General features: G+C 41.5%; 1 protein-coding gene across 1 annotated transcript in view; it reads left to right on the top strand.

Moving 5' to 3' along the window:
* Positions 1–25,877, top strand: part of LOC311159270 (transcription initiation factor TFIID subunit 4-like) — a gene marked incomplete at its 5' end in the record, with an annotated part of 149,496 nt that overhangs the window by 72,791 nt on the left and 50,828 nt on the right. The window contains one exon of the mRNA XM_084215253.1: positions 4,208–4,264. Coding sequence (XP_084071379.1) covers positions 4,208–4,264 — 57 coding nt within the window. The remainder of the gene's footprint in view (positions 1–4,207; positions 4,265–25,877) is intronic.

The raw sequence follows: 25,877 nt of genomic DNA, 5'->3' as shown, positions 1-25,877 counted from the left end.
CATAAGTATGGTGTGGTTATAAATACCCTTACAGTTTTAAAAACACTGTTGCTTTCTAATTTAAGACAATCTGTAAAATCTGAAATACCCTTAAAACTACACTGTTCCATGTGGAATTAGATGTCTCTTTTGTGGCCTCCTGCCTTAACACAAGCTGGGGGAAGAGCTGAGGTTTGGAACATTAGGGAGTTTGGTAACACGTAAATGAAACCCCTTATTTCTGTTGTTTTGAATACACACATTTAACATACACTGCTTTTCATACTTTGGAAGTCAAATATTTCCATAGACATCTGTGCAGTTTTCAATTTCCAGATCAAGAACTCTCTAACACAAAGCATTTGGTTCTTCACAATTAGAATATCAGGTTGTCTGGTCTAATAAAATAGCTGGTGTTTGGGAGAAATGTTAACAAACCTGGTTTGCTGAATACATTCTCAGTAGGAGACAGCATTTAATATATTTAGAAGTATGTTATCTGCTTAGGATCAGTCCTGGGTTTCTCTAAAATTACTATGGGAAGCTTGCTTGCTTTTAAAAGTGTTTATTCATCAACAGGAAAATGCATTATGTAAATGCAGCCTGCTGTATTTACAGATCTAGACATGATGAACAGGGAGGGGAAGGCAAAGGAATTGTGATAAAGTCCTTGAAAGTGTTTGATTTGGTGGGTTCTCTGATTAGTGGGTGTTTCCAAAGCTTTAGAGGAAGGAGACATTGGTGCATTAAAAGGTCTTGGAAAATAATGTTTCACAAAACAGGTGAAGTGCTGCATACTAAGATTTGGATGTTAGAGATAAAGGAGAAAGGAAAACCCAAAATATGAATTAACTGGAAGAAAAAAGTTCAACTGCAATTTAAAAAAAGCTAGGAATGATTAGTCAGTAGCTTGACAAAAGTAAGTGTAAAATAGTGAAATAATTGCTTGGTGATGTTGACATGTAGACAAAGCACTACAAGAGCTGAGCAGCAGCAAATTGTGCAAACTCTTCAGAGGAAGGGAGAGATGTTCACGTGTGGAATGGAGTGTAAAGGGAATCCAGTGACATTTCTAAAGCTCATTTAGGCACCTCTCTTAAGCTTGACATTTGCATTTGCTTATATTTGCTTTAATCTGTGTTGCATGAGCATTGCTGAAGCCTTTTATAATTTACATTAGATCATAAAGAGAAGAACTAATGAGATAGTTGATGTTTCTACTTGTCCTTTAATACATTTTAGCCTCTGTATGCTGATGATTTTATTTCTAAAGCTTACTGGCATGGTAACCAGCAGGAAAGTATTTCAGTCTTTAAAATCTGCTTTTAAAAAATCTGTTAATTTTTTTTCTGAACACAAAAGAGTTAAATTCCTTTTTTTTTTTTTTAGTAGTAGTAGTGATACATCCAATGTAAATTTTGAATTCTTTTGTTTGAAACAAGAACTAGCCTGGATTCTTTGCAAAAGCTCTTTGGCATGGATTCAAACAATAATTAGAAAATCATTCCATTATTCTACATGTAAAAATAGTTCTATCTTCACCTTCAATCTGGGTTATATATTTAACTTCACTTGGTATTTTGGATCTTCATTTTTGGAACAAGATTCCTGTATTTGATATTGTTCAGGCACTGAGTACCTTCTTTCACCTCTGCAATAATTTTTATCATCTATTTACTGTGAACAAGCTGGGGATTTACACAGAGTAGGTGATCTGCTTTTGCATGTTGAGATTATTCTGAACTCCAGATCTGCTCTTATTTGGCCATTTTCTGGGGAAGAAAGAAAAAGCCCCAAGTTTTAAATGTGTTACTTTGCTCTGTAGCACTTGCAGAGTTTCCCCTTCACTTATGGAGCCCAGGAAATTGCAATGTTACTGTGCATCTCCTGCTTTAATTTTTCTTACACTGTCCCCAAACACTGCCTACCTCTGGTGTGTTTTCCAGGATTCTATCATTTCCTTGTAGAAAGTTAGTAACAATATTAGAAGTCTTGGTTGGATTCTCTCAGGACACTCTGCTTCCTCCTAAAGCTGCTGTGCTTTCAACTTGTGCTTTGCATTTGGCAAATTTTCAGCTTCATACAGGAGTGTAACAGTACTTTGTGTTTCTGTTCTGCTTCACTGTGAGGCTCACAAGGCAATAGAAGTTCATTGTACATTTATAAATTTATCATCAAAACCCATGAAAGGGCTAAATATGCTTTTCCATCCATCATACTGGGGAAACTGAGGCTCCAGTGGTTGAATTGTTCTTGCAAAATGACAGCAAGGACCTTGCTCAGCTCCCTTCATGAATACTGACCTGAGCCCATCTCCTGGAGACTGACTGGGGTTTGTAACTTTGGTTTTTAACCCAATAGGTATAAATATTATCAAGTTCTTACTAATTGCTGTGTTATTAGAAACCCAGCTCTCTGGCAGGCCCATATATTTCATTAAATACCTTTTTGTCCTTGGAACATTAACTAAATCACATTATCTACGTTTTGTTTTTGTCTGGCCAGAGCAGTTAGGAGGAACCTCAGCCTGTGTTGGGGTGCAGTTTCTTCCTTGGTTGGCACAAGTCTGATTTGGTTATTGCCACCTCAGATCTCAGTTTGGCATTCAGTTGCTGCAGACACTGCCCTGTCCAAAAACCTCTTTTGCCAACAGGCACAAAAGCACTTGGAGATGATGTTGGAAGGTGAAGCTGATGTGCACACTGGAAAGTTAGGCACATGTAAAAATCTCATTCTTGTTATCAGCACTGTGTTTTATAGGTGTGCTGTATTAGCTGGAAAAAAATAATCCCAGTTCAAGCAAAGCCAACCAAACCCACCAAGCTGGCAGGAGAAAGGATACATAATTCTGTGCCAAATCAAGCCAAGGCACTCTCCAGGTGTAGCAGAAATAGCACCTGACCCTTTTAAGTGCAAGCCCTTAAAACCTATCTCCCTTTGGTTTTCTTAATGGATTTTTGAATTCTGACCAGAATATAGTATGAAAAATTTAAACACTGGGAAAAAATCGGAGAATTTGTAACTTTGCAAACAAATATTCTTTCAAGTTTCTGCCTTCAGCATAACAACAAGCAGGGAACAACAGATAGGAGAAGACACAGACACCCCTGTAGGAGTTGGGTAAATGATTCCACTTGATATTTCAAATACTGAAGCAGAACTGCCACATCTCTCAGGTATCAGGAGCAACAGTTTTCCATGGATGTCACAAGGATTTTTGGAGCTTCTTGCAACATTTGCTGGATGCTGACCTATCACACATTTATAAAAGTATAATGTGTGTATTATCTGCCTCTTGAGTTTTGAATTCCATCAGTCTTAGAATGTGTAGTGAGCACAAATATAAATTTAATGGCGTTTTAGCATGTGGTTATAAAATACTCTGTGTCTAAAGGAATGTTACGGGTTGTTATTGTAATTAAATGATCTGTTTTTAAAGCTGTTCCTGATTGTGAAGGAAAATACAAAAGTTGTCATTTAGCAATATTTATCCAGTTTAAATATTGACAACATTAATATTATCAGTAGTGCATAAATGGGTCTAACAGAGTGTATTTCTATGCTGTACTCAAAGTAAACTCATATGGAATAGTAGTATCTTTATTATAAAGATTTACCTTTTGGGAGGGCACCTCTGCAATGCTTTTCTTCATGTTTTCTTCACAAGCTTAGTTGCAAATAGTAAATTTTAAAATATGTGATTGTAAGAACTTCAATTGAAAAGTTTGGATAATGGAAAGGGTGTAAGTTCTGCTCTTGGATGCTTGAATCTGTTAGTATGAAATATTTGAAATCTAAATTTCACATTGAAAAAGCATAGTTTTTCATGGGCTGAGTTTTTCTGGTTTTGGTTTGGTTTGTGGTTTTGTTGTTGTGGGATTTTTTTTTTTTTGTTTGTTTGTTTTTTGGTTTTTTTGGGGTTTTTTTTGGTGGGTTTTTTTTTTTTGTTGGTGGTGTTTGTTTTGGTTTTGGGTGGTTTTTTTGGTTTGGTTTGTTTTGGTGTTTTTTTAAATTCAGATCTTGACTGTATCTCATTTTCAACTCATTTAACCTCATTTTGGGGTGAGGCTCATGGGTTTGAAATTGTACTTCCATCAATTTAAGTGTCCCATGTTTGATACCTTGTATCCTGTTCCTATTTCTTTGCTATTTTTTAACTTACTGCAACAGATGAGGGGTTCTTAAACCATCTGTTAACCTTTTTTCCCCATTTTTTTTAAACATGTAGAGTCGCTCAAGGCAAGAAGACCCAGAGCAAGCTAGACTGAAACAAAAAGCAAAAGAGGTAAGCAGAGCTAGAGATCATTACACTTGACATTTCAAGGCTTGAACATATTAATTTTTTATGCCTTGCTACTTGTATATCGTTAATAAAAATCTGACTAAAAACTTTTTAGGATGTATTTGTTGCTTCGCCTTTGATCTTAATGTTTGCAAACTAATACATTAATACATGTGAAGCCTAAGGAGATTTTATAAGAGAATATTTCCATACATTACATTTTCATTTCCATTTGAGGTAGCTGTAGCTTTTGTTGGGTTGTTGATGACAGCAGCTCTAGATTTTGGTGGAAAATATATGCCTTTGTCTTTTTGTAAAATGTCGCTTTCTTAGAAATGTGCTGCTTAACCATTTTGTTCTGGTAAGATTCTTTCAAGTAATGTAATTGCCAATCATTTTCTCTATCCTGTGGTTCAGTGGACTGTTATTTGTCTAAATTACAATAATCTAAAAAATATCAAATAATTTCCCACGAAGCTGTGATGTGTTACTGTAAGAGTACCTTAATTTGCTGTAAATGAGTGAGTGTCCTTTGCTTAAGGCATCTCATGCCTTAGGATTGAGTTGTAACTTAAATCAATTAGAAAGATTAAAATATCCATCAGTTGAAAGCAATTTCAGCAAAATGATGCCATTCTTTTTAGCCAGCTTGTTTGGATACACACATTAGCAGGTAATAATTATGCACTGGAAGGTAAGATGTACAGAAAAATGCATATAGCAAGTGCTTTTGTATTGACCTGTTCTTCCTGTTTTGGTTCCCTCTTGGCAGTACTCTGGAGTCCCGTTAGCTCCACAGATTTTATGTATATAACAGTCAAAAAAATCCAAATACATGGATGAGTTTTATTTGTCTTCATTTCATTCTGTGATTATGTAGTAAGACTTGCTGAAATGAGTTCTTGTAAACATTAGATCAGGCCTTAGTGTTTCCAGAGTTGGATTTGTCAAGCAAGTATTGAAATGAAATAGAGTAATCAAGTTATTTGGCAGGAAAAGAGGGAGGATTTTAATAGTACTTGGGTTTTGTATGCAGCAAGTGTATGTGAAGGGAGAATCAGATTTCTGAGAGCCATTGGTGGCAGCAGAAAGGGCTGTTGAGCTGAGAGCTGAAGGTGCCGTGCTGCTGCAAGTGGGCAGAGCTGGGATTGAATGCATTGCTGCTGCATCAGTGTGGCTTTCATGGGCATTCTGTCCTGCCATTGGAAACTTGAGGAAGCGAGAGACAGGGCAGTAAGGCTGGTGTTGCAGTGCTCAGGGTGGAGCAGCCCTGGGGGAGCCAGGGCTGCTGCAAGGGTGCTCGGGGCGAGGGCTGAGCCCAGCACATCTTGGGGGAGCACTGGGGGGCTGGGGACAGCAGGCTGTGGGTGCAGGGCTGCTTTGGGTGCTGCAGGAGCTCCTCAGAGGAGTTTGGGGCACAGCAGGGTGTGGGTGCAGGGCTGCTTTGGGTGCTGCAGAAGGAGCTCCATGTCACCACAATATTTTCTGAAAAATCCCTTCGCCAGGATTTCTTCTCCTGGGAATTTGGGAAGCTTCAGTTTCTCCCTGTTTTGCTGCTTTGGAATGGATTTGGAGATTGTTTATCTAGCATTTGAATTGTTTTATTTTAATGACCAGTCATGGTCCAGCTGTGTCAAGGCTCTGAGGAGTCACAGGTTTTTCTTTATCATTCTTGTGTAGCCTTCTGATGTATCCTCTTTCTATAGTATAGTTTTAGTATAGCCTTCTTTAAATATATCATAAAATAATAAATCAGCCTTCTGAGAACGTGGAGTCAGATTCTCATCTCTCACCTCATCCTGGGCACCTTCACAACACCACAGAGGAGCTTTGGGCACAGCAGGCTGTGGCTCAGCTCTGGCTGTGTCTGGGCCCTGCAGAAGGAGCTCCTCAGCCTGGCTGCTGCAGCCTCTGCCTCGGAGCTGGCCCTGCCTGCTCACAGAAATGCATCATCTGCTGGCACCACCGATGTGCAATTTCATTCTGCATGTTTGAGACTCTAAGAAATGTCTCTGGTTTTAGTAATCAGGGTTCTAAAGCTCCAGAGACTTTCACTTAAAATATTAAATTTTAGTTAGTAAAAACATTTTCTTTTGCAAAGGGGAGTGTAGCATGGTACTGGCAGGATGTTGTTTTAAGATTGTTCATTTTTTTTTCTGCACTGGTTACTGGATATGTCCTGATGTCTCAAATTATTGGCACTGCCAAAAGAAAAAAAAACCAACTCATTTTATAGTATAAAAGGTTGATTAGGAAAACTGTCTTGGGCATGGCTTTATCATTTGAAATTAAAAGTTTAGAATCAATGCCAACAAAAACATCAAAAATTTCAAAGCTTCACTGCCAGCTGGGCTACTCTTACATGTGCTTATGACCCACAGCTCAGAGAGAAATTGTGTTTCTTCCAGCTTTTGTATTAGCTGATGAATAAAATACTGTCAGCTTCAATAATAAGCTGGATTTGAAGCTGTGATTCTGTGATTTCTGTCTTGAATATTGCCTGAAGACCTTTGTTGCACAGATATTCTCGTGGCCTACAGTGAAGTGGTGTTAGGTAGTGTTTAAAAAACACTGAGAGGGCACCCAAGAAACCTGCAGCTCTTCTAGCCTGTATGACTTGTTTTATGATATGATTGCCAGACAGCTTGTTTTTTCATCCCAGCAAAACAACTGATAATTGTTTTATTAATAATGATAAAAATAATTATTATTATGTTCTGAAAATAGATAATGGTTCAGGCTTTAACAGTTTGAACAGTGACACTACTGACAGAAGTCAGAGAGAGAAAGTGAAGTACCAGAAGAAGTAATTTGAAGTCTTAAAGTCTTCTAAATCTTTCTTGAAAAGGGAAAAACTGTCCAAAACATTGAAGGAACTCTGGAAAATGCTGTCTTGGAATGCAAAATAAAGGTACCAATAAAAGGATAACAGGATGAAGAGGAAAGAAAGAAAACTAGGAAAGGGTATTCATTCCAAAACATTCTCCTTCATGGATATTTTGGAGTCTTCATTCTGTAACACTCTGTTTTTCTTCCTAATTTAAGAAGAAAAAAAGATTAGCTCAATTTCTTTCACAGAACATCTACCAATTGAAAGATTCCTTCTTGCTTCTTAGGGCTATAAAGACAGTGTAAGTGCAATCCTTTGAACACATTTTAAAATTAATTTGATTAGGAAAAGATTATATTTTTTCTCTGTAATTCCATCTTGATCCATTTATTAGCCATTCTTCATACCACTCTGCATATTGTTGAAACCAAATTGGCATAAAAATCAGGTTTGAACTGCATTTAAATAGTTACCAAACAAAGGGAAGGCCCATCTCCACAGGGTCTTATTGCAGAGACAAGACATAACACAGCTTTCCTTCCCAGCCAGACCAGCACTGCTTTAGTTAAGGCAGTGCAAACCCCCTCTGATTTCAGTTTGAGTGACTTGTTTTGCTTGGTATTAACCTGTTTCAAGTAGACTTGAGTGAAAGCAGTAGCAAAATGTACCCATGGAGGATTATCTTGCTCGGAACTTTCAATTTACTTTCACACTTCTAAGTTGGTGCAGCCTTTTTTCAGTGGACAGCCTGTGATTGTTTCAATGGTAAACCTATTTAATAAACTCCATTTAGTCTCCATTGAGACTATTTCAGGGAAAAATGATGTTTTTCAGCTATTACTTTGTTGCATTGCTTTGTAGAAAATTCTGATATGTCTGACTTGGTGCAATTTAATGTAAGGATTAGCATAATTTGTGAGCAATGTCTATTTTGTTAGAAATGATATAACTTTCCTAGTTATTTTTTCTAATTAATGGTTTTAATAACTTTTAAATTAATTGTTGTAATCAATAATAAGGGTATTGATAATAAGCAGTGGAGTTTTCCATTTTAGCCAACACATAGTTAAGTTTTTTCAGAGACTGCTGTTCTTGAAGAGTGATTAGAAAGTCACTGACACTATTTTTCCTAAACTAACTCTGATAAGCTTCAATGAACAAAGCATGACTAAAGCTTTTAAAATCAAGTTTTAGGAAATACACTGATTTATGTAGTCTGGAAGTCACAATTGTAAGTTAAAGAAATTATGAGTTCTCTAATTTCCTTTAAAAGCTTCATTAAATAGAACATAATAGAAGCCATATAGCTGATAGCAGGCATAGATCAAGATTAGGAATATCTGAGTCAACACCTAGTAATTAATGATAGAAATTATTTAAAGGAAAGGCAGGGAGGGTAAGATCCTTAACATGCATTCTGTCAGGGGTATTCTGCATATCAGGGTCTGTTGCCTAAAAAATGTTTTAATTTGAAAGTCAAGTAGCTGAGGTTGATCCTGAAAGATGAACTCGGTTCAATTTTTTGTGTCATCACCGACCAAGACTATGGCACAATAATGAATAAAGCAGACCCTGTAAATGTCTGGGCCTGTATGCAGGGTTAGATCACCCCCAGTGCAATCTGCTCTCACTGTGCCCATCAGCCAGGCAGGGGAAGTCTCTGACCTGCTGATGTTCACACCAGAAGCCCTCAGGGGCTGGGGAGGGCAGCAGGCAGCCCTCTGTGTGCCCCTGCCAGCAGAGCTGGCCCAGCTGCCAAGGCTGGGCAGCTCCTTTGTGGTCCCCTGGCCAGGAGCTTTGGGAGTGTTCAGGTCCTGCAGGAGCACAGAGAGGCTCTTCCATGGTGGGACCTCCTGCCTTGGGTGCTGCCATCCCCCACCTGCAGCATCCTTTGGAGCAAGAGCCTTGCTGGGCTGACCTTTAGACTTTGACCTGGAGGCTTTTCTGAGTTCTGGGCAGTAAAATATGGGGGCTGTTCCAGAAAAAGCTATAGAATCCTTCTCTTCAGAATAATGAAATATGTACATCCTATGATGTATCTGTCATGCGGTTCTAACATTCCCTCAGAGGTTTTAAATCCCTCAGAACTTAACTTGTAGCAGAATCACTGAAACTCCAGCATTGTATATTTAGTGACTACAATAGGAAAACAGTTTTACACTAAATAAATTCCTTTCAGCACACATGTATCAACTCAGTAGGAGTGATTTCTTTTAAAATATTTAAATGATAGTTTACTGCAGTTATCATAATTACTGAAAATAAAAAGCAAATGATAAGGATTTTGCTTTGGCAAGTTCATTTATTCACCTTTTCAGCAAAGTCCTTAAATATTTTACTGCTAAAGCAGTGTCTCAATGATGAGAAGTCTAAGTAAGTTTTTCATTTTATCATGCTTGACATAAAAATATTGATCCAAAAGCAACAATCTTATCTTAAATTGCTTTCTTCTAACACAGTTCACTGAGAAGTGGGGCACTTGAACAGGAAATTTAAGTTAAATTTCCATGCAGCTCTCTAACCCATCTGTGTGTCAGTAAGTGGGAACAAGGCAAAGCTATAAATGTGATAGCTGAAGTAATGATGAAGCAGTGTTTAAGCACCACTGATTCCTCAGAACAGAGTTATTTCATGAATAGTTTTCTGCATCAGGTTACCAATGCTGCAGCTGTGATGCAGGAGTGCAAGCATTTTTGTCAATATGTGTAGGAAGTCAGGTAACAGTCACTTTTTTTATACTTTCCCTGTACCACAGATCTGTTTGTACCCAGAAAAATGCTTTGACCATTCCCATCTGGCTTAAGCTGGATTTGGCTTCAGAGTACAAGATTTTTCTGAAGTTAACAGAGTTGCTGCAATGACCTAAAATGTTTGTCCTAAACCTGCACCTCAGAGAGCAGTGGTCCTGTTTGACCAGTCAGAATACTCTCCTGGAAGTCCTGCTGCATTATTAACTTTACTGCTTGTGTTAGCTGTGGGGTTTTTTCCTTTTAGCAGATTTTACTTTAGATCTACAGGTGTATTATGGTAACAGTCCCAAATTCTGATGACTGAAGTTGATTATAAAACTTATAACCAAGGACAAGAGAGGAATGGTATTACATGTGCATGTGCAAATGGTGCTGGGGAAACAAGACAATCTATAACCAGTAATAAGTTTATTACATATGGATCTTGGTGTGTAAGTCTTCCAGATTCCCTGTGTTTCAAGGATGAGGCATTGCCCTGTGATGAATTCTGGAAGTCCTGAAGAATCTTGTTCAGTAGCCATCTTGCTGTTCAGCACAACTTCTTGCATATGTCTTTGTAAAATTGAAGGTGATGACAAGTCCACCCTGTTCTCCTGGGCTTAGAGCAGAAGTTGTGGCAAGTTGTGTGGCTGAAGTTGAAGTGTGGTGTCACCCTTGCTGTACAGAGAGTCAGAAACTGGATAATTGACAGAAAAATGCTGGGGGATCAGAGGAATGGCTGTGATATCTTCCAGCTGACTCAAATTATTTATTCCTGCTTAGGTAAAATGTATATTAATTAGAGCTGAGTCAAGGGCTGGGTTTCTTTTTGTCTTCTCTCTAACCCAAGCTTGACCCAAGCTTATCATATTAGTCTACCACAAATCTAAATTAAATCCAGTGCTGTCCAATGTAGTAATTTTCTTCTACAAAATAGAGTTGGTGGCATTCCGTAGTGATGCATTATTCCAGCATACACATAGTGCCCAGCTCTTGTTTAGTTTTCATGAATGCTTATTTTTCATGACTGCTGAAAACTGTTGGGTTTAGCATTCTTAAAGGGAAATGCTGTTTTACTGATAGAGGAGTTAAATACACAGCCATTTTTAAGTAACAAAATATTTTTATACCACCATCTTTATAGTATAAAGTAAGAACACTCTCTTATCTTTGTTTATATTTGCTACCTAGAACCCTCAGAACTTGGTTTACAGCAATGTGAGTGCCTTGTCTGAGAAGGATCCATGTATTGCATCCATGTTTTGTTCCTCATTAAGTTCTGTGTCACAGCTGGGAGGCTCTGCAAGGGAGGTGTCTGTAAGCAGGAAAAATGAGGTTGCATAGCTTGGAGAGCAGCAAAACAAAATGGGACAGTGGGCATGGGATGGTTCAGCCTGGAGAAGAGAAGCTTCAGGGTGACCTAATTGTGACCTCCCTGAACCTGGAGGAAAGATGGAGAGAGAGTGTTCAAAGGGCCTGGAGCAACAGGACAAGGGAGAATGGCTCCACACTGACAGAGGGCAGGGTGAGATTAGACATCAGTAAAAAACTCCTCCCTGGCAGGGTGGGCAGGCCCTGGCACAGGGTGCCCAGAGCAGCTGGGGCTGCCCCTGGATCCCTGGTAGTGCCCAAGGCCAGGCTGGACACTGGGGCTGGGAGCACCTGGGACAGTGGGAGGTGTCCCTGTCCACAGTGAGAGAATCTTTAAATTCCCTTCCCAGCCAAACCATTCTGGGGTTCTGTGGGTGTGACAGGAGAAAGGAACAAGAAAGCAAGCTGTCCACTCAGGCATTGTTCCTTGTTTAGCTGATGTCTCACTGAGTATTGAAAGGTATCAACCTTCAAATTAACCCAACAGCAATGTAATTTCCTTTATCTTGTATGCCAAGTGTATTTTTCCTGGTGCAGTCTGCTGTTGGAGGCTTTTGCAGTTATTCATAACTAATGAAACAGAGGGATTTTCTTACCCTGCTACCAAAAGGGCTCCTCCCATTTAGTGCTCTGAGAATGGGGGGCATGAAACTACTGAGAGCTGGCTTTTCTTTTTGTGATTATTTCTTGTTTTCTCATGTTTCCTAACAAAATGGTAAGTGACTGTGTACTCCTATTTTTCAAGTAAAACTAGTGAGGAAGAGTCAAGACTCATTTTCAAACTAGAGTTTACTTCTGGTGTGAAATATATTTGGGTTGTGTTTGAACAGATCCAGAAGAGCAGTACCTATTACAAAGTCTCCTCTGCCTAGTGGATTTTATTTTTTTTAAAGCAAAAAGGTGGGAGGGAAGGAGAAAGCCATCCCTGTTGTCTCCATCACCTTCCAGCACACACACCCTGATGGAGTCCTGCCTAACACAACAGAAAGTTGTTGAAATAAGTGGCCTCTCATTATACAGCAACAGGAGTACTTAAATGTGAATTTCCAGAACTTGGGTTTAGAATGGGCAAAGAATTTTTGAAGCTGAAGGTGACTTTGCTCTTCTGAATTTCACCAAAATAGTCCAGCAGGAACTTCCTCCTGTAAAATGAATTTTTTGAAGGTGGTAACAGTACAATCTTCAGACCTTCAGATCTCCTGTAGTTTTCCTTCCATGTCTGTGGGAATAACCAGTGCTACTGCTTTTTGATTTTGAGCAAGTGGAGGGTGGCAGCCCCCTGTTTCTAATCCCTCTTGGATGCCTGGACAGCCAAGCTTGGTGAAAGATAAGGGGGCTATTCTTTTCCATTTTTGGTGTGTAAGTTTTGTGATGAGGGTGGTTTGAGTTTGCCTGTCCTGAGTACTGACAGTTGCATCCAGAGGTTCCAGAAGAGGCAGCAAGGAATGCATGCAATTGGTACTTCCTTTTCTGAAAGCATTTTTAAAAATTTTTTAAATCTACTTAAATGTAAACACACACACTATCTGTGTGTGTGTATATATATATGTATATGCCAGATGAGTTTGTGCAAGGGAGAGGTCAAGACTGAATTTGCAGTTCTCCTTTTGCTTCAGTGGTATTGTGCCTAAATATGGGTCTTCCTCAGGTAGAAACAACCTTGTTCAGAACAATTTATCACACTGGCATAGACAGGGGGAAAAAAGAAAAAAAGCTGTTTGGAGCGAGCTGTGAACGTGGAAAAATCACGTAACTGTTTTAACTGAGCACTGCAACAGATTTACTTTCGTGCTAATTTGGCTGAATAACCACACTTTAGAATATGATTGCCTGTTTAATAAGTAGAGGGCAGCAAATGTCAGCTGTGTCTGCTTGTCAGAAGCTGAGGAGGTTGCTTGGACAACAACATGAATTATTATTTAGATGATTTGGCCCCTTAGTCCAGCCTGCTCTACTCCAGAGCAGCTTGCAGGGGTGGGGGGAGGTCAAGGTGTCTTTAGGCTCAAGCCCGCAGGGCAAATTTTCCCCCATCCCCTCTGTGCGCGTTGATTTCTTACTCCAAAACAAACCTGAATGAGGGCTTTAATTCTGCTGCCGAGCTAACGTGTTTGTAAGCCCTGTTTGGCAGCCCGGAGCGCCCGAGGCGGCCACAGCTGCCAGCTTTCATCTGCCCCCGGATCCTGCGGGGCTCGCGTCACATGCGCTGCCCCGGGGGCACGGAGGCGAAGCGCCCGGCTCTGCGTGCCCTGTCTGCTGGGGCTGGGGCTGCTGATCCATCCCGGCTCTGCGTGCCCTGTCTGCTGGGGCTGGGGCTGCTGATCCATCCCGGCTCTGTGTGCCCTGTCTGCTGGGGCTGGGGCTGCTGATCCATCCCGGCTCTCTCTGTGTGCCCTGTCTGCTGGGGCTGGGGCTGCTGATCCATCCCGGCTCTGCGTGCCCTGTCTGCTGGGGCTGGGGCTGCTGATCCATCCCTGCTCTGCGTGCCCCTGACTGCTGGGGCTGCTGATCCTGGCTCTGTGTGCCCTGTCTGCTGGGGCTGCTTATGCCGGCTCTGTGTGCCCCTGTCTGCTGGGGCTGGGGCTGCTGATCCATCCCGGCTCTGTGTGCCCTGTCTGATCCATCCCGGCTCTGCGTGCCCTGTCTGCTGGGGCTGGGGCTGCTGATCCATCCCGGCTCTGCGTGCCCTGTCTGCTGGGGCTGGGGCTGCTGATCCATCCCTGTTCTGCGTGCCTCTGACTGCTGGGGCTGGGGCTGCTGATCCATCCCGGCTCTGTGTGCCCTGTCTGCTGGGGCTGGGGCTGCTGATCCATCCCGGCTCTGCGTGCCCTGTCTGCTGGGGCTGGGGCTGGGGCTGCTGATCCATCCCGGCTCTGCGTGCCCTGTCTGCTGGGGCTGGGGCTGCTGATCCATCCCGGCTCTGCGTGCCCTGTCTGCTGGGGCTGGGGCTGCTGATCCATCCCGGCTCTGCGTGCCCTGTCTGCTGGGGCTGGGGCTGCTGATCCATCCCGGCTCTGCGTGCCCTGTCTGCTGGGGCTGGGGCTGCTGATCCATCCCTGCTCTGCGTGCCCCTGACTGCTGGGGCTGCTGATCCTGGCTCTGTGTGCCCTGTCTGCTGGGGCTGCTTATGCCGGCTCTGTGTGCCCCTGTCTGCTGGGGCTGGGGCTGCTGATCCATCCCGGCTCTGTGTGCCCTGTCTGATCCATCCCGGCTCTGCGTGCCCTGTCTGCTGGGGCTGGGGCTGCTGATCCATCCCGGCTCTGCGTGCCCTGTCTGCTGGGGCTGGGGCTGCTGATCCATCCCTGTTCTGCGTGCCTCTGACTGCTGGGGCTGGGGCTGCTGATCCATCCCGGCTCTGTGTGCCCTGTCTGCTGGGGCTGGGGCTGCTGATCCATCCCGGCTCTGCGTGCCCTGTCTGCTGGGGCTGGGGCTGGGGCTGCTGATCCATCCCGGCTCTGCGTGCCCTGTCTGCTGGGGCTGGGGCTGCTGATCCATCCCGGCTCTGCGTGCCCTGTCTGCTGGGGCTGGGGCTGCTGATCCATCCCGGCTCTGTGTGCCCTGTCTGCTGGGGCTGGGGCTGGGGCTGCTGATCCATCCCGGCTCTGCGTGCCCTGTCTGCTGGGGCTGGGGCTGCTGATCCATCCCGGCTCTGCGTGCCCTGTCTGCTGGGGCTGGGGCTGCTGATCCATCCCTGCTCTGCGTGCCCCTGACTGCTGGGGCTGCTGATCCTGGCTCTGTGTGCCCTGTCTGCTGGGGCTGCTTATGCCGGCTCTGTGTGCCCCTGTCTGCTGGGGCTGGGGCTGCTGATCCATCCCGGCTCTGTGTGCCCTGTCTGCTGGGGCTGGGGCTGCTGATCCATCCCTGTTCTGCGTGCCCCTGACTGCTGGGGCTGGGGCTGCTGATCCATCCCTGCTCTGCGTGCCCCTGACTGCTGGGGCTGCTGATCCTGGCTCTGTGTGCCCCTGTCTGCTGGGGCTGCTTATGCCGGCTCTGTGTGCCCCTTCTGTAAGCGGCTGGGGCTGCTGATCCTGGCTCTGTGTGCCCCTTCCTGTAAGCGGCTGGGGTTGCTCATCCCGGCTCTCTGTGCCCCTTCCTATGAGTCTCTGCCTACTCGGGATGGGGCTGGGGCTCTACGTCCCAGCTCCTGTGTGTCCCTTCCTCAGTGTCCCTGCCCGCTGGGCTGGGGCTGCACATCCCGGCTCCTGCGAGTCCCTGTCCACCCGGGCAGGGTGCACATCCCTGTGTCCCTGTGCGGCTCTGTGTCCCTTCCTGAGTCCCCGTGACCCGGGCAGGGGCTGCACATCCCGGCTCTGTGTCCCTTCCTGTGAGTCCCCGGGCAGGGGCTGCACATCCCGGCTCTGTGTCCCTTCCTGTGAGTCCCCGGACAGGGGCTGCACATCCCGGCTCTGTGTCCCTTCCTGTGTGTCCCTGTGACCCGGGCAGGGGCTGCACATCCCGGCTCTGTGTCCCTTCCTGTGTGTCCCTGTGACCCGGACAGGGGCTGCACATCCCGGCTCTGTGTCCCTGCCCCGGTTCCTCCCTGTGCAGCCCCCCGCACACACACACCTCCCCCTGCCCCCCCAGCCGCAGTCTGGGTGGGTGCTCACACGTTCTGTGCTCTCACAAGAATGGATACGTTTGTTTGGAATGTGCACATTTCATAGAGCACACTGCTGTTCATAAAACCTGGAATCTGTTTCTAAGCTGGTAGTGGAAGATGAAAGAGTTCATGGGAGCGCAGTTAAAGCAAAAGTTGAAATGCAGTAGTAAAATTTCAAACAGAGAGTAATTTAAGACTTCCTCACCATTTTTGGGAAGATTTAATACCATTAACAGTAGGGTAAAAAGTGTCTATTTTGGTTAACTAAACACTCAACATTTCTGACTGTAGCTAGCTTTTATGCAGCTTTTTTCTAAACTGCAAGCTAGGTGGCTGGGCAGTAACATGTAGGGGTCATGAAAGGTGTGTTAACATCTATTGCCTATTTTTAGTTTAGTGTTGAAGTTCAAAAATACTGTGTCAGCCTGTGAAAGAGTTACATCATCTTAGCTGAATAATGAGATACTGCTCAACATACCCTGAAAAACTAGTTACCCTTCAGTAGTAGTAGTAATCTTTTAAATAAATAAAATTTCTTACTATCATTCACAATATAGACTGTTTTCCCCTCAAATAGTTTTGTTAAAGGTAGGTATGAGTCTCTCTAAAATGTAAACACTTGAAAGATATTAATGTATTTTTAATGTTGTTGAGCAGTTGAGTAATGATTTCTAAGAGTTTTGGTTTTGTTTAGTATTACAAATTGCTGCTGAATTGGTGCTTAACTTCTAGATTTCCTGGGAAATGGTCATAAATACCTGATTTCCTGGAATGGGAAGGTATGGTATGTGCATTTATGCTGATGAGTGTCTGTACACTGAGGTGTTACAGCTTCCTAAAAACTGCTCCCTCAGTAGTGGGTAGGGTTGAAGGGAAGCAAGTTGAAAAGCAGTGTGGTGCAATTACAGCTCATGGGTTTATTGACTCTGCACAGCCATGAGGTACAGAGCAGCCTCTTACACTGCTGTGTCCTTTCCCTCCACAAGCAGAAAATGTATTTATATCCAGAACAGACATTTATATTCTTGAAACAGAAATAACACCCTGTAGATTCTGAAGATTTCTCTTAATGGCCAGAAGCCATATTCATGTGGCGAGGTGCTTGAAAATCTATTATTTAAAAAAAATAAAAATTGTAATAATAAAAAGATTTGTCCTAGCAGAAGTGCTCATATCTGGCAAACATGTCAGATAATTTAAGTAAGCTTTGGGAAAGTGTCAAAAATGCTTAATAGGAAAATAAAGCATAAGTGCTAAACTCAGGTGTTAATTGTGTTCAGGACAACGGGAGAGGAACAGAATGTTCACTCCACTAGAAATTGGTGAGAAGAGAGCATGTTTTATGAGAAATAGGATAATTTTGTCTATTTATTTTCAGAACCTCTGTTTAAATTCTGGGAAAGTGTGAGCTGTGTTTCCACAGAGCCCTTAGTCCTAAGGCAGCCCAGCATTCAGTGGCTGTAGTGGGCACCTGCCAGCTCTGGACAGGTGAGATGGGCTCACCTCAGGGGCTACCTGTGGAATTTCCAGGTTTTCTGCCCTGCCTTAGTGGGACAGAGAATGATTGTGAAGGTTAGTGAATACACATCATCACTTCACTGCATATGCTGCTGTTTAATTAAGTCAACTGCTTTCAGCTTCCTGTTTTGAGGAACAGTAAATTCAGTATTCAGCAAAATTGTTCTCTCTTTTAATAATGGTCTGTCATCAGCATTTGCTAGTCTTTCCTTCTTAAGCAGTATCTTCAGGACTCTCTTGTGTGTGTCAGAAAACAGAAGCATGGGATGACTTCCTCCCTCTAAGAAATAAGTGTTTGCATCTTTTTGCTGTTTTTACCTTTTTAGTGATCTAGGTGTGTGCAAGATAGAGTGACACAGACCTTCAGGTTGCATGGAAACACCTAAAGAGTATGGAGCTCCATTAGCTCACCCTATGAGCTTCTGTAATTAAGTCTCAGATTGAAAACTTGTACCTTATTTTAGGGTGCAGAAATCAAGCAATACTCTGAATTTTAGCAGAGAAAGGTAACTTCAGGCCATGAGAGACTGGCAGAGTTTCCTGAGACCATTTCTTTATCCCAGTTTTGTCAATGTTTAATCTGGTAGTTGACATAGAGGTAAAATATGCTTAGCTATTGAATTAAACTTCTGTGTGTTTTGTGTGCAGTCATGGTGCTCAGTACAAGGTGCTGGGTTTCAGTAATATGTGACAGTGTTCTATTCCTGTATTTATTTGATGATTTGGATAGAGAGCTACTATAATTAAATGCCTTGTACATTGTTATGCTATCTAAAATGCATGTATTTCTTAAATTTATCAATGGATGCTTCTGTTAACATTGCAGTATAGGATGACTTCTGTGATCTGCTCAGCTACACAAAAGAAAAATTCATAAATGTACATTTCATAAATATCCTCAGGTCATTTTAAGTGAGGCTTTAAAAATAATTCCTCAGTTAAGAAATGTTCATCTGTCCATCTAGCTGTGGGGAGGAATAATTTCTGGGAAGTACTAAAATTTGAAAAACAAACATCCTAAATCCAGTGGGTAAGGAAATGTCTGCCTTAGCAGCTCAGGAATGCTGAGGACATGTAGTAGGCTATGCAGCAAGTATGAGAATGATCTGACTGTTCTGGGATGGAGATTTTTTTTTTTGTCCTGTCAAATAAAATGCACCTCTGAGTGCATTTTTGCTCCTGCCACTTTTTAAATGTGTGTCCCTTGTATTTAAATGTTATAATTGAATTCTTCTGCCCCACCACTGTAACTATGGAATAACTCTATTGACATCAGTAGCAATATTCAAAACAAACAGAATTTGTCCCTCTGGTGTTAGATATAATCTCATATCATAACAACTCCTGTGGACAATTAGGGTTTATTGTTATCAGCTGCACCTAACATTTTTGCTTAAATGCAAAGTACTTTTGCAGTTGAATCTATAAAATAACCTGTGTATGTTATCACCAGCCAGGCTCTGTGTACGAGTCACAAACAGGACAGGACTGCTAGGAACGTGCCTTAAGCTGTTTTATTTTTCAGTTTCAGTCTCATAATGTAAAAATCCTAAGTTCAATCCTCACACAGAACACCATTTATTGTTGGTTGGGGGTTTATGGATAAGTTATGAATGGGATGGGATTGTTAGGAATGTGTTTTGAGTTGTTTTATTTTTACGGTGATGACAATGGGAAGATGTTATTAGCTTACATTTTAGGCAGTAGTTAAAGAATTTAATGTTACAACTTACTTTAAAAGTTTTTTGACTAATTACACAAAGCAAAAGTAAATTGACAGTAGTTTTATCTAATTACTATAAGTATATGTATTTTTTGTTAAAACAATGTTTGCTTATTTTGAATACAATATTTGCTTGTAAGTGTTAAAGCACAATGCAAAGAGCTTTATTATTAAGTTTAAAACTTTTTAATATTTCATTCTTTGTCTGCTGCCTGGGATGTGAGCTGATGGCATCTTCCCATTGTCATAACCATGTAATGAGGCTGATGCTGGAAAATAAAACAGCTCAAGGCACGTTCCCAGCAGTCCTGTCCTGTTTGTGATTTGTAACAGCCCCTGGCCGGCGATGTATGTGTGCGCAATTTATCTGAAAATCAGTCCTGAGATTTCAATCAAATGTTGTGATTATGCATTGATTTCTGGGTGTGCCTGTTTGGTGTCTATTTCCCATCTCCTTGCCTTGATTGTGTTGCTGAAGGTGCAGTGAGGAGTGGAGGATGTCAGTGTGTGCAGCAGTCCCGTGCAGCCCAGCTGTGTGCAGCGCTGGCGTGGCGAGTGAGCTCTGCTCACTGCTCTGAGCAACGCTGAGCCTTTGTGACAGGCTGCTTGCTGAACCCTTCCTGCCTGCATATGGCACAGCAGAGTTCACTTGTTAGCAGATTATCCTTTGTGCCTTGATGTTAAAAGAGGATCCTTCCAGCCTGGCTTTGGAGCTGTCCTAGGCAGGGTTGTGCTGGGTGGGCTCCGAGACAAGGTGGGAAGTGCGCCCGGATAAGAAGGGGAAAATGAGCCCAGCAAACAGTGGTGATTCCAGTGTTCTCCTTGTCATCCCTGACGGTGTTTATTGCAAATTTAAAACCATTTTGAAACAGCTGGTCAGTTCTGTAATGGACCATCATTAAATAGTCTTCAAATTTCTGGCCAAAAAACAACCTTTAAGGGCATGTAGAACAATTATTTCTTAGGGGGCAGTATTTTAATTCCCATATTTTTAAAAGTGGGCTGGTCAGAAAAATGTGGGTTTTTTAGACATTAGGATTTTGAACATCAATTTTAGAACATAATGAAGTTTTACCCTTCCACCTTTAAAATTTGAAGAGGAAAGTCAGAATTTTTTTCCCCCCTAAGATTGTGAGAAAGAGGAGCCTGTAATGAGGATATGCTCTATAGTTCTCCTTACTTATGATAATATACCAAGGAATAGAGAGCAAAAAACATAGTGGAGTTTTTCTGTGAAGAATTATATTCTGCTGGTGGTGACACACATTTTAGACTTGTAATATGTTGAAGGATTGTAAAAATCTAAATCAAAGCTTCAATATGCAATAAATTGAAAATTAATTAACACCCTTTTGTTGTTTTGGAGATGGGATGAGTGTTTTTAGGAAAAGCAGAAGGAAGAGAGAAAGATTAAAAATATTTTACTTGGAAAGAGGAAGGTAAGGAGGTACATTTTAGATCATCTCATTTCCTTTCTAATGCAAATCTGATTCTTTGATTATTCACTTATATTATTTATTTATTCTCATACAAAAGGTAGAAATTATGACATGTTGGAAATGTAGGCATTTTCTAAAATGCAATAATAGTGCAACTATTGCACTCCTTTCATCTACTGGTGAAAAAGGATTTCAAGAAAAAATAATTTTGAATAGAATTAATTAATGGATTCTAAAAGTCCTAAGCATATAATGTAACTGCAGTTCTTTAAAGCAGAAAAACGAGAGAAAACAAATAATGCCCCTTTAGCAGATGCTTATTCACGTAGGATAAGTAGTCTTTGATTTTGGAGAGGTGGTGTGACTTGCAGTTGGAAACCTTGATTTCTTGTCGTTATTTATATCTGCAATAAATGAGGAATAAGCATAAAACATGAAAAGGAAAATTAAGCATTAAGCTAGTTCTCTTGCTATTTTATTTATTTGAAATAGGCATTTTTTAATGGTGTGTTGCTGTGCCTTTTGTTGACCATATCTGTGCGCCAGGTCTGTCTGCTTGTTTCCATTGGCTTGTCATGTTCACTAATTAGGGAACTGCTGCATGATTCACCTTGTTAATTAGAGGGACTTGCACACAAAGGCCCTTCGGGCAGTGCGAAAGAAGAGCCTAGCACTAGTGCCCTGAGAAAGCTACAGCCTGTGAAGTAATTCTTCTCATCTACCTTCTATTTTTTATTTGAAATGAATAAATCATTGAGATTTTCCTTGTGGAGTGAGAATGCAAGAATTCACATCTTTGTAAGATGTAAATTATATGTGATCAATAGAAGGGGATGACTACTGTATTGTACTTACAAGATTCCCTAATTTACTACTTGTCAGTGTCTGAGAAATGGCTTGAAATATTTTGTCCCCACACTGTGGTGCGTTGTTCCCTTGATCTGCAGCACAAATGAGCAGCGGCGCTTTTGCTATAGTTCAATCTAAAATAGAAAAGATGTAGATTATTTAAATTCAAGCTTGTTTTGCATCCCCAGTGGAACTTCCATTTTACAAGTGAACCCCCAGCACCACCCCCACAACTTTTAAGGGGAAGAAGGTGGTGGGCGTGTGGCTATTTTTGTTCCTGGTGTTTTGCTGTGCCTCAAACCTCACTTTCCAGCAGAGTGGCACACTTGCTGTATTGTGCATTCTTTAGTTGAATATAGTTTCAGAATAAATTAAATTTGTTTTTGTCATGTCACTTAGACTTGATCAAACCACAATCCAGACTGCAGAAGAGGAAATGGCGTTAAAAGTGCACAACCAGTCGCTACACTGCACATTTCCCATCTGTTTATGACACTTCAGACATTAACTCCAATGCCATTCTCTCTAACTATTTGATTAAAATTACTTATTACAGCCAAATGATTTTTAGTAGATTGCTACATTCGCCTCATTTCCTCAAATGAGGCTGGCAGTTTCAAGATGCAGATTTCCCATAAGAATGCTAGAGGACTGGTATCAAAATCTGGGCATTTTCTTTTGGAATAATCTAGTTAATAAAGCCTCTTACTAGAATTTCTGATTAACTGCTATTTTAAATGCACTTAAAATTTCTGCTATTCTGAAGTTTTGTGCTAATGGAATATAGCCAGAGAAATTTTACCGAAAAAATAGAAATACTTATTTGGAAAAAAGTGGGGGAAATGCTTCAGGCTGATGTGAGATTTTATGGTATGAAATACTGTCACTCTTCACTTCAGGGAAGATGAGATCTTCCTGTGTGCCTCTGTCTTCAGCTGGCTTCATTGATAGACCAGCCAAGAACTTCCTCCATCTTCTTGGTTCAGTTCTGGTGTACTGGTTTTTAATTAATGCAGATTTCGAGTTGTGCCAGAGATGAACAGAAATAAAAGTAACCAAAGGCCGTGCTCTGCTTCAAAGTCCTCATGGACAGAGAAGATGGTGCAGATAAAATTCGTGACCTCCCTAGTACTAATGCAAAGTTGCAGTGGCCATGGAGAGTTCTCACCATCCAAATAGCTGCTGTATTGCTCAGATGATGGAAGAGTCTCTGAAGGGTATTTTCAGAAAGGTTTATTGGATACCTGCCCTGTGAAAAGGAGAGCAGTTGGTTCACCTTCTAGTCCAGCACGGAGCACTGTGTTACAGTGGGCAGCACAGCCTTTGGGATTACTGCTTGCACTCTTATTTTCCAATGCATGATTTTAGAAAAGCCAGCTCTTGTGGAGTGTCCTCCCATATGCCAGTGTTGCTGTCAGTTGTCCCAAAGCCACGGCTCAACAGGTTTCCTGCTCTCAGGACTCCAGTCTGTAACTCAGGACATGACTGAGCTCCACTCAGCCTTTCACTGTGTGAAAATATAAAGGTTTAAAATAGATGTGCCTCCAGCTTAGCATAGCCTGGAACTGGTGCTACTGGAGAGAAAGGGTTTGAGGAGCAGTATAACTAAAACCAGAGAAATTGTACTGGAGCTCAAACAACAGATTCTGAGGAGTGAAGGAATGTAAAGTTACTGGAAGGACAAAAAATCCATTGTTGTAGAACTCTTTCAGAGGTGTTTGAGGGATATCTTCCTTAAGTATTTATTATACCCTGTGTTACTCTAGATAGGAATATGTAGCTTAAGAAATGGTTGGACTGTTACAGAAGTAAATGTGTTTAAGTTAATAAAGAATGAAATAATAGTGCATTGTATTTGAAAAATCAAAAAATGTAACCCAGTATGTTAAAAAATTGCAAGAGTTTAAAATCAAATTCCAAATTCTTTGATTTTTAATAAATTATGAGTCAGCTGTTAAGGATACTTCCAAGAAAATTAGACCTGTGACTATTTTATACATATATACACACACATACATCTATATATCTCAGTTCAGTATGTAGTCTTGAGTAGTAAGGGGATAAAATTGTAAATTCAAGGATAATTGTTTTAAAAATCCCATTTAACTATGGGATTACTATCCCATTGTAATGTACAAGACTAGAGAAAATTACAATTTTAAGGCTTTTTATTTCAAGGAAAAATAAAAATGAAAGGCAGGATGCACCTGGCATTTTCTGTATCAGAATTTGACACATTGTCTTGAAAGTAATAGGACAAGTTTAAATGGAAAATTTGAGTAAACTTGTAAAACATAATGAAATTAAATGTAATAAACAGAAATGTCTGTTGTAGGAAAGATGCTTGGTCCAAAGTACTCCAGTTAAGATTCCAGAACTGTGTTCAGATGCTCATTATTTTGAGAAACAGTCATCTTGAGGCTGAAACATTCCCAGCTTGCTCTTTGCCCAGGGTGATTTTTTTCCTAACGCTATGCAATAATTTTCAGCTGCCGTTTAAAAGTGTGTGGGTAAGAAAAAAGAAGAAACTCCCCTCACCAAAACCCAACAGACAAACACCTTTCACAGTAAAGAAAAATCTTGATCTAGTTCAGCTAGATGTGCAGCCAATGCAAGGGACAGCTGGAGCTTTTACTGACTTGTGGGAGAACACTTGGGAAGGAGCAGCATCCAGCTTTGTACTGAACAAAATTAGATACAATTTCTCAGAGCTATGAATGTTTCAAAGTCTCATAGGATGTGTTTGGTGCATGACCTGCTGTTACACAGGTGAAACCTCTCTGGTGTGGCATTTTTGCAGTACTGCAGTGCTTGGAGCAGTTCCTTGGCAGACAGTGGAGCTGAGGTGACCCTGAGAGATTTCAGAGCCAGAGCAGGGCTGGGGGACAGCACAGGGCTGCTGCACACACGAGCTGCTTTGCAAGGCTCCCTGAAATTCACTGAGGCACCCATCCTTCTTCATCATTGTCCTGGACTTGTTGAGGTTCCTGCCAGCATTTTTAATGAGTTTCATTTTTAATTGCACCTTCTGTTGTGGCCATCTTAGGACATGTGTAATGGTTCCGCATTTCAGGCACTCCTCAGCAGAAAAGGAGTTTTTCCAGGGGGTGTAATCAGTGTCTGAGACTGATAGATACATGTTACAGAGCCATCAATTAAGACAAGTTTTTCTCAGCATATGACCCTGTTATCAGGAATTAAGCCATCCATCGCAAGCAGAATTAGGAGGGATTTCCATTGATGCCTATTGGCTAGAAATCAATGCTTAAATCATTGTTTATATGATCTTGCTTTCATCAAACATTTCTGCCATTTAGCACCCTCTGTTGCCAGGTTCCTGCTCAGGGTTCACTGCTGCCTGTCCTCACCCATGAATGCTGTTGATATTTATAGCTTCTGTGGTCTGGGAGCCTCCTCCCAGCTCTCCTTAGGTGGTATTTCTGAACTAGGTTGGGAATTGTAAGTAGATAAAATGTTGATCCTGGTGGGCTGAGTTGGCTCTGTGACTGCAGAAACTTACTTTTACATCTTGGCTTCTATCCCCTTATCAAATCCTGTATTGGCAGTGTTTAAACATACATGACTACTTCCTTAAGCTCTTTCTTCTTCTTTATCTTCACAATCATCTCTGTGTCTCTGTCACTGGGTTATTTTCCTTCTAGGCCAAAAAACATCCCTGAATTCTGCCTGTAGGCACAGAACCACCTCCTTGACCTTTCTTTCTCTCATGTGATCCCACTCCCTCTTCTCCCTTTAATTTCTGAAGGTATTTATATGTAGACTAGAATTTTTAGGAGTTCCAGCTGTCCTCTTACTTTCTGATCATATGGAAGGAAATTGTTCTTACTCCTTAGCACCTACAGCTCATCCCATATTTTATCCACATTTCTGCTTTAGACAAAGCTCATTTCTCTTTGCCTGGGTTTTGCCTGACAAATAAGTGCATCCTTGGTTTTTGGAAATTACTAAACCTAGCTGCTAAGATCTAGTGTTGATACTTCTCATAGACATATGGCTGTCTTCCTTGTGGCATATGGCTTGTGGCACTTCTTTCTTAAATACCTAAATGTATCATAACAAATAATGATCTACAGAAAACAAACTAAAATTCTAGAACTTCTCTGGTTAGCTGCACTTTATTAAAGTGGGGAAGTAGTGTTCTTTCTGTGTTTTAATGCTGTGCCACCGTCACAAGAAAATGTCAGTGTTCAAAATAATCCTTTGTTCCTGTGGTGCACTTTTCATCAAATGAGAGTCCTCCCATGCTAAAAATACATTTGGATTTGATAAGGTGTAAGGAACAGTATCTAATTTGTAAGCATTTTTCTTGTATAATATATTGGAGGATTTGTGTTTTAGATAAATACTTTTACTTTCAAAAAATTTAATTGTTGTTAATGAATGTGGTTCTGAATTGAAGCATCTCTTTCTTCCCAGAGGGCAGAAATTTTAATATGCTATTGATAAATATACCCATATTATTTGTGATAAAGGCAAGTTAAAGAAAGATTTTGCATCAGGAGCCCAATATGAAAATAAGAGTGTGAATGAATGCAGCTG

The sequence above is a fragment of the Fringilla coelebs genome, assembly GCF_963513975.1.
Source record: "Fringilla coelebs genome assembly, chromosome: 14".
NCBI lineage: Eukaryota > Metazoa > Chordata > Aves > Passeriformes > Fringillidae > Fringilla > Fringilla coelebs.
Note: the sequence above shows the minus strand (reverse complement) of the source record. Positions and strands in the feature narration are given on the sequence as shown.